At 39.4% G+C, this 15,000-nt stretch overlaps 2 protein-coding genes across 7 annotated transcripts in view; both read right to left on the reverse strand.

The window, feature by feature from the left end:
• LOC137993269 (uncharacterized) overlaps positions 1 to 13,322 on the reverse strand; it is an 18,296-nt gene extending 4,974 nt beyond the window's left edge. The window contains exons 1-3 of one of the 6 annotated variants that reach the window (XM_068839008.1): positions 12,937 to 13,322; positions 3,541 to 3,681; positions 762 to 1,188 (exon numbers count right to left, since the gene is read on the reverse strand). In XM_068839008.1, coding sequence (XP_068695109.1) covers positions 762 to 1,047 — 286 coding nt within the window. In that variant the 5' untranslated portion in view covers positions 1,048 to 1,188; positions 3,541 to 3,681; positions 12,937 to 13,322. Of the gene's footprint in view, positions 1 to 761; positions 1,189 to 3,540; positions 3,682 to 3,759; positions 4,216 to 4,755; positions 4,939 to 5,154; positions 5,228 to 8,794; positions 9,222 to 12,000; positions 12,191 to 12,936 lie in introns of those variants that run through there. The other 5 variants (XM_068839009.1, XM_068839006.1, XM_068839011.1 and 2 more) reach the window with 5 other exon arrangements.
• Positions 13,323 to 14,939: 1,617 nt separating this feature from the next.
• The window catches only part of LOC137993268 (general transcription factor 3C polypeptide 5-like), an 8,326-nt gene continuing 8,265 nt past the window's right edge, over positions 14,940 to 15,000 (reverse strand). The window contains exon 5 of the mRNA XM_068839005.1: positions 14,940 to 15,000. This exon is cut by the window's right edge and continues 464 nt beyond it. The gene's annotated coding sequence lies outside the window, so the exon portion shown is untranslated.

Below are 15,000 nucleotides of genomic sequence, written 5' to 3' on the forward strand. Positions count from 1 at the left end.
GCGCACTTGTATCACGGAAATGATGACAGATTTTTTCGTAAAGTAAACAGAAATTTGCCCAGTGCGCACTGGCCCTTAGCCAGAGTCTTTGTCTTGATGCTTGGTAATCGACCTTTTCCATATACAGTTCAACCGGTTGTTCCTCGGCGAGCGATTTAATAGTTCATTAATGCTTATTTCTTTTGTTAAGCCTTCTGATTTGTATCGACTAAAACTCGCCATACAAGCTCTCTAAATTCAAAATACAACACAGAGTTTGGGCCACCTGTGGTTTCCCAGTTGTCTTTGGGGACCTTCAATGAGAAAACAGCGACCGCTGACTTCCCAGAAAAATGGACTCAACAAAAGCGATTTTCATTAGGCTAGCCTATTTATTCCTTACCGTTTGATTTACGAGATTAATTAGTTTGACAAACGTGTTTACTTTTCATTTTAGCTGTGAGTGAAACAATCAAAACTACAACTTGGATGTATGACATTAACTCGGCTGGATTTTGATTGGATGGGGAAGGAAATGTAAAGCTCAATTATAAACAAATGACAATGAGATCTAATATCCTTCCATCACTAGTTTTTCCCATTACGGTTCTGTCCCTTTATAAAAACAGCGCTGGGCTTAGCGAATTTAGCTGTACTATTTTTTCCAGTATTATTATAATGATTTTATTTAATTTGTCTATTTTACACTGACATAAAACGATCTAAGACATCTAATTAAATTGATTCGAAAACTGTCAAAAACAGCGAATGTTTTATCTTACCTTGTCGATATTGCAAATTTGTGATTGTGCTTGTAGTTTGTGAAGATGTGCTGGTTGCAAAACTAAATTGTGTTCGCGTTGCAGCAAGGTAGGTGCTCGAGGAGGTTTCTTTAAAACTGGTAATTGATGGGGTTGCAGAATCCAATATCCTCAATGGACTGGAGATCGACGGTGTCGGTGAGATAAAAGCACAGGTAAGTTCCAAGTGTAAAACAGCTGTTGCTAATAACTGCAACTCCAAGGGATACTGCGTTTTAATCAACAAATGGAAGAAGAATAAAAGCATTCCTTTTAAGAGCGCGTTTTCGATGGGACAACGTGAAATTGGTTCAGCTCCACTTCAGCTAAAAGAAGCCTGGGCTCTCAAGTTGTTTGAAACACCGAGGGACTAATTGCTCTACTGACGTGGGTCTGATGACGATAGAATCTGAAACAAAAATTTAAAAAATGAGTTTTGGTTACCGTAAACTGCTACTGGATAACAGAATCAGTATTGTTTCGTAAATGGGTGATCCAGGAAGCCATTACGCTGTGTATTATTTCATGATCGTGACATTTTACGAACTCGCAGTCTTTTTCTGAGAAAAATTAATGTGTAACATAACCAACTGGGCTTTAATCTAAATTTAGCGCAGGTAAATTAGTTTTGGAGAGGACAAAGATTATTTTTGGAACTACGAGTGTTTTCATTAGGCCAAATCGGACGACAGTGTAGATTACGGGTCACACATTGTCGTTGCCAAGTTGTCGCTTCCACTTTGTCGCTACCAAGTTGTTGCGTTGACACTTGGAGCAGGGGGAGGGGGCAATTTGGGAAGTTCAATCTCATTTCTATAGCTATTCTGCACACTCTCCACCTCCTCCTCCTTCTCCCTTGGAAGAGACAACTTGAGCAACAACTTGAAAGCGACAACTTGGAAGCGACAACTCGGCAGTTAGTTTCTTGTGATTGGTCATAGCGCTCGTGCGGGAGTCTAATTAGCGGCAAATTCAATCTTTAAAAAAAAGGTTTCTGAAACTCCGTGACAGGAATATAGCGTTGTTTTTCACTCCTAGTGATGAGCTCCTGTTCGATATGAGATTGGTTATAGTCAACCTCATATCCAAGGATCCCAAATTGAATAATTATTAAATATAACGGAGCAAAAGAGTCAGCACAGGCATTCTCTTTAATAGAGTGTTTTCACGTGACGTCACGGCGGCCATGTTGGTGTTAGTTAGTTAGTTAGTTAAGCCCTTAGAGCATGGGCCATATTGGTGTATCCAAACAATAGAACGGCGGCCATATTGGTTTACCCAACTAACCCTCCGGGAACTGAGCTCTATTATCATGCAAACATTTTCTTTTGTTTCGGTGGAAAAACAAGGTTACTGATCACGTGAGTGAAAACACACAAAACCGGGGAATGGCAACCCTACATGGTGCATTTTTACCTTGAGGCTTTATCTCAGGGCCAAACTGTGACAAAAAAGATAAGAACACCGGTTTCAGTCTTTCAATTAGGGGGCCGGTTGCTCGAAGCCGCTGCTTAGCGCGAACCGATGGTATCAAAACCTATAGGTTTCCATGGTATTTAACACTGGTTAGCGCTAACCATGTTTCAAGCAACCAGGCCCGGGTTGCTCAAAGCATGGTTAGCGCTAACCAGCGTTAAATACCATGGAAACGTACAGGTTTTGAAGTCTCTTAACCAACGGTTAGCGCTGACCAGGCTTCGAGCAATCGGCCCCAGGGCAAGATTATTAGGTAATCTAACTAGGAAAGGTGTCTTTTGTATTACTGCAAGTCTTCAATGTAGTAGAGACAATCCAAGCTCCCATAAGCTGCCACGGTTCCACACACCATTCATGATACCGAACAATAATTGCAGCTGTAGTTGATGACGTCGGGTGGTGGACCACGGCGGAAGCGGTGTGATGAACTTAGTCGTAAAGTGCACTTTATTGAAAACGGCTCTTTCATCGTAGGCTTAATAGGCTCTCGCTCATCGTAATCTCGGAAAATAGGGACAACTTCAAAAAGGCATATGATAGAGTTCGCCTTGCATGACGTGTGCATCTGCAACGATGTGAAAGAAAGCCCTCCTAATGCCACTTGTGTGAAACCATTCCTCACCTTTACCATGAGTAGTCTAGCAACAAAAACGTCCACCGCGCGGTACCCTCCCTCCCCTCCCTTCACCTCCACATTGCCAATCAACCTAGAAACATATTTTGTTTTCACCGTCCAATTTTGGCGTTTTTTAGCCTGACATTTTAGGGACCAAATCACTAAGTTTAAGGACAGTTTTTTGATATTGATAAGAATATCTGGGGCCGACTGTCAATTTTTAGACCAAACAAAAAGTGTTGTCACAGCGGGGCCAAACATTGCCTCGATGTCATCGCGTTGTCTTAAACGTTGAATAACAGGATGCCGTATCACTATTATGGAAGTGAATTTTATTAATGCTAAACCTCGTATCGAAGTCCATCGATCAAAAGAGGCTTAACAAAGTCATCTTATAAGGCAATTCCTTCCATTAATATCCTTTCTAAACAGGATATCTTTCCAGAACCCAAGTCACTCTGAGGAAACCTCGAACGTGATGGGATTCGGAAACCATTGATATTCCGCGTAAGAAGAGGAAAAACCTCAACACAGCAAGTTAACACGACATATATCAACGAAGCATTTTCTGCGGTCACTACTGAACAAGGGTTCATCACCAGACCAAGTCTGAAAAGTCTGTCCAAACCACGACCGACTGAAAATATCACAATTTTACTTCTTTCTTACCTGCTGGGAAGTAAAGTCCTGAAAGTCTTCACAAATTATTCAGCTTTTGAAGAACTAGCTAGAACTTCGTGATAACGTTCGTGACGGATCTTGGCTTCTTCTACTGAATTTCGGAAATTTTCCATCCATGAACAGTGTGAACTGCAAATAATTAAGAAAACGAAATACAAAATGTATTTCAATTATCAGGCCATGATTGAAATCTTGTTCCTATCCAACCTTTGTTTCTTTTCATTCGAACGTTTTGTTGACTTGCCCGGGGAAATTAAATTAACAGTAGCTCTGAGTTTTAAGTCCCTACACAAGCGATAATCAGTAGAGACGAGTTCCTAGTTCCTGACGATAGGTCGAAATAACCTCAGAAATTCCTCGAATCAGTTTAAAAGCCCGGATTGATTGTATTGTAGATCAATCAACAAATTTCAGCAAGCCTATTATGAAAACAAACAAATTACGAAAATAACGTGGCAGTGAAAGGAATTAATCCAAATACGTTCCTTGTGGCTAAATAAGTCTTTGTGAGTATGAAGAGACCAGAGTTCCTCATTGAATTCGTCACTTCTCTTTGTAAACATGCGTTTTCTTGAGTCAGTCCTATTTAAAGCATGACAGGTCAAGTGAGTTGAAAGTCGATCTTTACTGCTGAAAATTAGATCAGAACGTTCGGTAAATTTAAATGACAGGAAACCGCGAAAGTTTATACTTTTAAGAAGGTTAGATTAGATGGCAATGCTTATCATGCTCGAGTACCTCATGCATACATACTCACACACACACACGTTCTTATTTCTAAGGCTGTTTATAGTCTGTGGCAACCTTGGGCTCGCGTGGACCTGAAATAAATACTGTTTAGTTTTTCCAAGCGGTCCGGAACCTAAACCCCTTGAATTTGTTTGTTAAGGCCTTTCTATCCAGCGGTCGGGATATCACAGTTTAAGGACCGCCCGTCCATTGTCAATAGAATTCGATTTCTTTTCCTTTCTTTCCTTTCTTTTATTGATACTATTGAGAAACTTTTCATTTGTATCAGAGTGGTAAAAGACTAGCGACTATTAAGAAAAAATAGTTTAGACTTAAAAAAGTTTCGCAAAAACGAATTCATTATTTTCCTCTGCCGACTCGAAAAGCTTTTTTATTTTCTAGCTGAGGGCCATTTGTAAAATTTACTTTTACAGGCTGTAAATATAACTGAAGTACAATGAAATGTTTTCATACCAGTTTCATTCGTTGACGCGAGCATCGTTTCTTTTTTCTACTGTTTTCGGTCGGCTTCATATCCCATGTTTTCAAAATTAAAGGAATTTGCATAATCACAAAGTGATGATAAACGGCATGATAACGTTGTCATAATCGTGATAAATGTGATGTATTAGATGCATAGACCAGCGTCTTAAACCGACAAGCAAACCAAAACATCCGCGGCTGATCGATGTCTATAAAACGGAAACAAATGGAACTGAAAATAAGAAACTTTTAACGCGGAACTTCTCCAATCTGACGGTCTTCTTATTCTTAAGATGTTTTGGATTTGAAACAAGAATCTAATTCCAAACTGAAATGTGAAACAACTGTTTCTATTAAGTTACCGTCGTAATTACACTTGCGTACGTATACCTATCATTCATATCAGGAAGATTATCCCTTGAACGAATCGAAGCTATTGATCCAGCTCAGGTCTACTATAGGGTCCTATAAAGCCCAATGGCAGAGCATCGGGACTTACTTGAATACAAAGGTCATAGACTTGACTCCTGTAAGGGAGCACTTACGTCGGAACAAAACTCAAGTTGAAATTTGATGCGAATAAAAAAAATTAAAGTGAAAGATGTTCAAGTAACGTCAATATTGTGGCTTTTAAGGGACCTAAAAGATGTGTCATCCCTCGTTAGTTTAATACAATATGACAAAGAAAGCTCAACTGGGAATATCATAAATCATCAATTTCATGTTTCCTCAATAATGGCAAAGACCACAATTTCTGGACCAGATGACAATTATTAGCAATGAGTTGTCACTAATAAAATATTTACAATGATTCATGACTGTTTATCGGCATAAATGACATAGAAACTAGAAAAAGAAAGTTTTTTTTTTTACTAAAGAGCGGGAATTTCGGTCGTCTAGATACCGCAAAGAGGTCAACGTTTCCCGTAGAGAAGCGATAGATTCGATACAGGTTGGCTTATCCAGAAAACTGTAAATTCCGAAACATTTTGCGTTTAGAGGTGCGACATTTTTTAAGCTTCAGAATTCAGGCTACTTTTTCCTCAACCGATGCCTTCAAGACAAACATTGTTTTCGCATCAAGCCAATGGTGCAAATTTGTAGGACGTTTTCAACCAACTCTACAGACAAAAGACGAACAAGAGAAGCTAATGAGAGATCTCTTTTGTTTTCGTCCACTAACATGGAGGCGATGACGTCTCGTGAAAATACCTGGTCACTGATGATGCCCACAATGGTGGATCAAAATGAGTGCGTTTGAGACACCACTTCAACGGCACAATCCTCTAGAGAAGCAGACAAACTATGAAGAAATTGTGTTGGGCAAAGTTTGGACCGTGAATAACAAAGTTTTGCGATGCTTATTGTCTTGATTACGATAGAAGCGTTAGCATAACAGGGAGAGTTGAGAATGGCTGCAAGAAAATAATAGTTTATATTGTCGAAGCATTCTCGTAAAAAAGATTAAGATGAAATATCCTAGGTATTTACTCACGGTTGTTGAATGATAGATTTGGTAGAAAAAAAAAGGGCGTCATAAAATTGAATCACCGTCAAAATACTTCTCGTTGGTCGCGCCGAAAAGAAAGCATTCTGACTTCAAAAAATAGTCTGAATTGAAAGCGTTGGAGTGGCGGTTTTTATGCTAGAGACGTATAATGCGTCTGGGCGACTTTGAGCAATTTAACTGAACACGAGTCTTTTAGTTCGTCATTTCATTCGTCCCGTATAAAGACGGGCGAGAGACGCATTATACGTCTGGACGAACTAAATCGTTCAGTGCGTCTTTGAACTGGTTTAAAGCATAAAAGTAATCTCGCAATGTAATTTTCGTGCACTGTACCAATCAAAGTTATCTTGAAATGAAAGATCAATGAGAACTGTCCGAGTGTACCGTAAGAGTCAAACAAAACAGATGGAATCGAAGAACTCGGATAGCCAGGTTCATACTAGGGATGTCGGTAAGAAGGCTTTGAGTATGAACGAGTTCTCCTTTGAATGTGAACGTGGTTAATTGTACTTGCCGTACCTTACTTTGTAACCTTAGAAACGAGGTATCCTCAGAGAAGCCTAAGAAACGAGGTGATCTCAAGTCGTATATAACGTAGTTCTCCAGTATGAACTTGCCTAAAAACTCTGAAGTTTTTGAAAATAGACTTACAGCAACGAGCGCGGAAGGGGCCGGAGAGATGAGAAGCGGCTGTGACTCGTGGAAGGCTAAAGCAGTTTACTGGATTCCATATTGCAGGAAGGAAGTTGAATTCGTTGATGTCTTTGAGATGAAGAGTTATCTATTGTTTTACGTCCAGCAGTATTTTCTGATGCGCGGTGAATAAATCACTCTTCAAACTTCATGAGTTCAATTCGTGTCCGTGTCGTTTTGTGTCTGTGTGTGCACGACCGTTTTACGTCGAGCTAGTCTTTGAACTCTGATTCGTTTATCACTACGTTCACGCTTGTAGCCGCCGGTCAGACCCCTCAGTGAAAGTACTGATTTAACGACACTTAATTAAAAACCGCTTAATTACCAAATTGAATTGCAGATACTGATGTCAATTACCATCCACATGTGAACACCTTGAACAAAGAAAACGAATTAATCTTGTAAATCCACATACTTTGAAAAAAGCTAGTCACTGCTGGTTGCAAGCACTCGGTTCTTTATGTCCGCTCTTTTCATGAATAAGGCGGTACGTTGCGCATGCATCGATGTTCAAACGGGGGTACACTGAGACAAAAATACCACTCGAAATTCACTATATTTCAGCTTTCAGTGCTTCTAAGAAGCCTCTACTTACATTTCGTGACTGTAACTGCAAAAAAACCTCACTCCACTTACACCGCAGGATTGCATTCCATCACAAAATCACATCGCGAGATTTACGTTATTCAAAACAGAACCAAAGGTTTCATGCCCTGCTGAGCATAATTTTATGAAAAAGTAACCTTGAATTACATGTTAGATAATTACAAAGCCATTTTATCCACTATCAAAGTGATTTGAAACTAAGATACATTAAGTGCAGGGTGACGTGGTGTAATCAGAAAACCCCTTGCTGACAAACATCTTGCAATAATATTACTGGAACAGCGGTTGACAAAACACTCAGAAGGCAAATAAATCACATGACAATGTTCTGGATAATTGCCCTAACTTTTTTGTCAATAGTTATTGTAGTTTATGGTTATTAAACTTTCGTTGCAATATATAAGTATTTCTCACGTTTCGAAAGCCTATATCCTATATTGCCTAAACTTCCTAAAGACCAAGGAAAGGACACATTTCTTTTAACTTCTACACATAACGAAAGCAAACCCTGTTGCATTTACTTGCCTGAAAATAAACTAAATTTTTATTTATTTGTTATTAGTCTCGTTCGAATGACGAGGGAATATCACGCCTAAGAAATGGAACGTCGAAGCATTTAACTTACTCGAAGGAAACAGTACCTAATTGGAATTGGAAAACCGTAAATTGTCAACAATGTCAACATGTGCTCGGTTACTCGCAGTTCCCATTAGTCTAAAGAAACTGAGTTAAATAATCAAATGATATGATCATGCGTTTCAGAAGGGAATACTTCACGAAAGTTTGTGATGCTAAAAAGCGGCACCGTTTTGAGGAAGAAGTTTTGAGGAAGAAATGGAACTGAGATTTTTGGTCTTAGACCACGAGCAAATATTTGGTAAGAGAGCTCATCTGTTGTTTTCCTTTGATCGACAATGTTGATTGCTTTCGTCTGATAATTTATCTCCCATTTTAAGGCCGATAAAAGGATTTTAGTTGTTCTTATGTAGCGATGATGAGAACTCCATAAGCTCGTTGAAGCGATCAGAAAAACTGTCCAATTTGTTTGAGTAGTTTCAATTGCTAGATCGACAAGGCGCTGTTTTTAAGTTAATTGAAATTCATCTTCAAAGTTTCTTTTTGAGGAATATGCTCGACAAACAAACGGGCGGCAAATCTTAATTCGTTCTTTCAATACAAAACTGCTATAAACTGGCTGCATAGCATTTAAATTGTACTTACAAAAGTTAAACATGTTCCTCGGTTTCCATTCGTCCTTTAGTACCCAAATCTTTTGACACCATGTTTATATTTCTGACATGCTGAGTTCACGTCCGCTGTTCCTTCGTGCTTTTGAATGCGTAAGATGTTGTAATAACGTAGGAAGGTGATTAGTCAGCAAGCCGCAATGCGTTTGTTCCAAATGTATTAGGACGATAATCCATTCAGTTGCTCGTAACGCATGAGGAACCATTTGCAGAGATTTGAATGATTTCTTGTCAAAGATTAGAAGGTGTTGATCGTCTGAACAAAAGCGTTTGAATAGTAAATATTCCATGGTGTCATTTCTATGGTTATTTTGATGATTTTCAAGAGGCTGCTCACTTTTTAATGAAATAAGAATTCGGATGCATGATTTTTATCAGGAAAAATTGGCAACTGACCCGAATATTAATATTCCAAAAATTTCAAATACAATATAAAGCGGCATTGATTTTTTCCGTAACGAAACCCATTGCATTGTTAAATATGGCCAAAATGCATTTCGGATACCACTTATAGAATACTGAATTAGCAACAAAAAATTGTTTCTATAGAGAGGTAAAGTTCAATAAAGTTGAAACAATAGGAACTTTGTCGATTGCTTTTAAGGACACCATCCGAACAAATTACACCGAAATCATACAATTTTTCCCTTTTATGCCCTTTTCCGTTCAGCGACAGGCTCGAGTACACAGAATATAGTTACGCAATGTGGTGTACTTTATAGAGTCAATAAAAGTCGTTGCAATGAAAACAAATACCACATTAACCATTAAAAAGTCCAGGTTGCCCTGTACGACTCATTTTTGAAAACACTCCTTATGAGATCTATGAGGTCGAGGTAAGCCCACTGAATTAGTTGAGAACATATAAAGTAGAAAACTTCTTCAGTCGAGAGACATTGGTCAAGTTTTAAATGGACATTTTGTTTCAGCATATCTGCAATGGCTTGCATATATACGTATTGAAATTAAGAAGATATGCAGTCTCAAATTTCCCAAAAAAGTTAACAGTATACAAAAAATAGAACTAAAAGATGTTCTCATAAAAATAAGGGTTCCTTTAGAAAAGAACTGTTTCATAGATTAGGTAAAAAGTTTCAGAATTCTTAACATAGCATTTTTCAGAATTTGTTTGTGTCTTGCAAATTAAAACAGTCTTAATACGAACGAATAGTTTTCGGCAAAAATCTCCGAAGTGTTATTAGCTTACTTCCATAATTTTCAGCGTCAGTTTTAATTTCTGAACCGGTGTCCTCTTTAAAGTTCTCCTAAACTCAAATATTTTTCTTCGCGGTCTACAATATGAATCTCCCCACCAAAAACAAACACCGATTCTTACCTCGAAACTCCGCTTTTTGTCTGCCGGGCAAGAGGTGCAAAGTTATCATGCAAAACCTATCAGTAATTTGGACCCACGACCGTAATGTGAGAGGACTGGGTCTATTCTCGATTTACGTCACAAACTGCTTTGCAATGCAAAATTTCTTTGAAAACAGGAATGCAAAGCAGTTTGTGACGCCTTAAAATCGAGAATAGACCCATGCCAGTCTCACATCACGATCGTTGGCCCAAATTACTGCTAGTTCTGCCAAGTTCACGTGGCTTGCACGGCACAGAAAAAGCGAAATTCTGGGTGACAACGGGAGACATATGTTTGCTTTAGATGAGGAGATTTATATTAGGAACGAAAAATATTTGAATTATAATTATGTGCACTTTAATTTCTTTTCATGTTGTCCTTTGTGAGCGCCAGTCACTGCTGACGCATCGGCAAGAGCATAAGAGACATGCGCAGACGTATTACAGGTGCTCGAAACGTCAGCTCTGGAGCCTTTCTTTGAGGAGTGAGGATGGCACAGTCGGTTAGTGCGCAGCCTTGGTGCAAGAGGTCCTGAGTTCCATTCCCGGATCTCACATCCTTGTTTCGACTTCTTTCCGTTCTGTGTAGCTTAAGTAGCTTTAAATACCCATAAAACAGAGCACTGATGGCGAGGGGGGAGTAAAATGAGCGCACCGCCAACTTCATGTTTGTCAGTTGAATTACTGTTACGAGTTATCGACGTTACATATGGTTGCTTTACTTTACTTTACTTTACTTTTACTTCAGTTACTTTTCTTGGGTGGTTAATTTACCTTTATCAACTGTTTGACTCCCCACCGACACATCCCCACAGCTTCTCTGTAAAACCTCTTTATTCCTATAATTTTTACTTTAGGCAAGCGGCGGTAAGTTGAGTAGAGTAAACGCTTCCTTGACTCGCCGTCTGACCTTGTAGCTCAGTCGGTAGAGCGGCGGAGATTCAACCGTCTGACCTTGTAGCTCAGTCGGTAGAGCGGCGGAGATTCAACCCGAAGGTCGTGGGTTCAATTCCCACCTTGGTCAGAGTTTTTCTCTGTCCTTGTGTGGGCCCATTTCCATCCGGTAGGGCTAACGCTCACATGGTTCATATGGGATAGAAATCTAGCACTTCACATTACCCTCTATTCAGTTAACTCTGTTTAAAATATAAGTGCTACACGGCCAACCGTTGTATAAACGTAACCTTTCCTTGTACTTGTTAGGACCACACCTAGAGGTTGTCCAGTTTTTTTCTTCAGTTGCATAAAATCAAGGCAAGTACGAAAGGCCATTATCTTTCCCATAAAATGGAACCTGTAAACATCCATGCTCGCGTAGAGGGCAACGTTTGATCACACTTTGGGCATTTTGATAGCCCTACAGCGCACGGAGGGTAAAGTGCAGGCACAGGCAGACAACGCTTGACGTCACGTTGTTTTGAGACAGTTGAAAAAACGGCCGATTCAACTAATCGAGGAAAATGTTCCATAAAAACTTCAAAATTCATTTTATGGACAGCCAGATAAATAAAGTTCACTCACCTACTATTTTCTGCGTTGTCCTGAGAGATTTCATGGGTTTTTGGGACGCTTCGATTATCCTCTTCAGATCCCACGTGTCGCCACATACACTATTTATATTGTATGTGGCGACGCGTGGGATGTTAAGAGGATAATCGAAGCGTCCCAAAAACCCATCTTTCGTGATGCAAACGGCAAACATTTGTTGAACAAGGCCTGCATCATTAGTTGATCAAAAATTGTTGAACCGTACCTCCCCGAATTAAATCACACGATTTTGGTATCACTTTAGAATACTAAAATATCATGAAATCAGCAGAGTACCAAAAATATTAAAGTAGTTGCTTCTGAGCGTTTTTGCTGTATTCTATTAGGCTCCTCGGCAAAAGGACATAACACTGTTGGCCAACAACTCCCAACATTGTTGTTGCTCCCTTAAATACCATCCTGCTCAAACCAGTAGAGCTTCTCAGTTCTCTACATTTTCGCCGTGTTTTCTCCTTTTGTTGTAGATTTGAAACATGATCGATGGATATAATGAGGCTACTTTTTTCATAAAGTTGATTTTCCCGACCACAATGACTTTGACAGCTAATCGCACCGCAACGATAAATTGGTGACAAATTTGGTGATTTTTGATTCACCGCGATCGATTAAAAATAAGCTTGGAGCAGGTGAAATGCGAAACATAAACAAGTTCTCAATTACAATTAAACGAAGTCTTCTCTCTCAGGCCACGCGATGTGGAAAAAATGTTCGTTTATCTTGGCGATTTAAACATTCTCAAGTACTCCGAAAGTCGCGAGGGCCCTTAACTTCCCTCGCGGATGAGATCACCAGAACCGATATTCAAACAGGCAATTTTGATTTCAAACTTCTCTTGTATTAAAAAAAAATGCAAAATGGCGCTGATCTTTGTGCGAGGACTAATATCTCTAGATACAATGTTTCCACATTGGCTTTTATACCATTTGGCAACACATTCAGAAGGTTTTCAGTTTTTTTAAATTCATAGTTGTGTCTCCCATCTGAGATAATTTTAACATTGAAAATGCAAGGGAACTCTATCTTCATTAAAAAAAAAAAAAACCTCAAGCGGTTTAAAGAAGCCAGTCCTTTATATTTTCCTCCCACATTTAAAGTGAGAAGTACATAAAGCGAGGAAGATCTGATGTCTTGACTGGAAGGGGTCCCTCAGTAAGCTAAGTAATTAACTGGAGTACAAAAAAATATATGGTATGCAGCACTATATGTACTTACCAAGTATTCTTCTAGAGAAGAGGAAATTTCAAATTCATGTTTTAAATCCTTGGATGGCGCATTTTCAGCAAACTTAAAGACGACCCTTAACACAAGAAGTAGCTTGAAAATGAAGGGCTCAGCGGCGGCAGTGAAAAAGGACGAAATAAACAAACTGTTTCGCCTCGCGTATAATTGTCCAGTGCTTTGTTTAGAGAAAGGAAGCCTTAATAGTTCCCTTCAAGGATATACAGTTTCCTTTGATGTCATAAATGAGACAATAGTCTTAGTGGAAAAAGGTAAATGAGAGCAAAACACGGCTGTCGTTTGAGGTCAAAGCTACTAATTCACAAAAACCTCGTTGCTTTGGGTGCAAAGATTATCTTGTTATTGCGTTTAAATACATCTGCTTCGAATATTTTAAAGAGTTTGTCACAATATAGGTGATAAAAAGGAAAAAAGGATAGCATTTCATCAATACAAAATAAAAAGAACGAATAATTTTTCATGGTGTGTCTTCATATTTCTTGTCAATGGAAGAGTTAAAGAATATCTCTCAAGTTTAGCGGTCATTTCTGTTTCAAAAAATCTTTAATAATAAACGCACGCGTGAGAGAACCAAATTGGAATTTTGGTAATTCATTTGAACTCAATTCACGAGGTAAAATACGGAGAATCACATCTATTAGAGGACACGTAAGCTGCTCAACAGAAGCTAACTATTTGGGATATTTATAAATGTGTTTGTGGCGCCCTTTGGAACTGACCAGTACCAAAAAAAGGAATACATCACCAGCTTCTCTATTAGGTATACATAACATCTGCAGCTTGCTATGCTAATCATACCGTGACGTTTGCAACATAGATCCTAATCACAAATTGAATAAGGTAATCGCATCGTTTTTGTGCCTTTTATGTGGAGTGGTTAGCCGAAAAAAAAAAGAAAAAATCGGTCAAACTAATCAAACGGTTTATATGCGCCATGTTTCGATGCTTTCGGATTGTTTTCGCTGCATTTGCGTTTCAAAGAAAATGCGCGCGTCAAATATAAATTGTTCCATTTATAGACAGACACAGCTGGAGACAAGACATCATTAACAAGACTGAACAACGAGCAAAATCTGAAAACTTCTTTTGAAACCGGCCTTTTTTAAAGTTTCGCTTCAGTTGTACAGCCTTTTTTTTCTGTACGAGGTCGATTAAGTGTCGTGTCTTGCTTGCCCCGTGATTCCTTGCGTCTGGCTATCACCCATTCTTGTCCCCCAGACTCTGCTTTTCTTTTGGTCAACGCAAAAAACACTTGACTCTGGCCACAGACTTAAGGCTGGTTTTCACTAGCGACGGAGAGCGCTTATGACCTAGTGAAAATCAAACATCGGAGTCGTAAGCAGAGTCATAACCTCGACGGAATCGGGTTCGGAAGAATCAGAACGTTCCCATTTTCTTCCAACTCTGTCGCTTATGATCCAGTGAAAACACGATTGTCGGAGTCGGAAGCAGATGCGGAAGAACCAACCAATCACAATGCTTGGAATTGAGAGTATTGTGATTGGTTTATTCTTTCGCTTCTGCTTCCGACTCCGACAATGCAGTTTTCACTGGATCATAAGCGACGGAGTCATCCCGGCATAAGCGGAATCGGTGTTGATTTTCACTAGATCAAATCGCTCTGCGCTTTTGATTACGACTCCGAATCCGACTCAGTCGCTAGTGAAAACCAGCCTTAAGGTATGCGCAGTAACGGTGACGGTATAATGTTGTAATGTTTGAGGACCATTGTTTCAAATTTCTGAGAATGCGCACCAGAGGCGGAAGTCCGTAATTCGCGGACTTCCTGTTTTCGCTGTGGCCAGAGTCAGAGTCCGTTAACGAAGCGCTGACCAAAAGAAAAGCGGACGCTGGGAACGAGAATGGCTAGGACCGACGAATCTCTCTCGGAAAAAAAGACCAAGGATATTGTTCTGAGCTTCGAGTCAGGTTGCTGAAAAGAACGCATAGAAGAAAAGAGTTTCTATCGTGCGCCAGATATCTACCAGGATCCTTCGAGTTTTAAGCTTGCATCATTGGGCAATATGTCCGCTCAAA

The sequence above is a fragment of the Montipora foliosa genome, chromosome 2 (assembly GCF_036669935.1).
Source record: "Montipora foliosa isolate CH-2021 chromosome 2, ASM3666993v2, whole genome shotgun sequence".
NCBI classification, from domain to species: Eukaryota; Metazoa; Cnidaria; class Anthozoa; order Scleractinia; family Acroporidae; genus Montipora; species Montipora foliosa.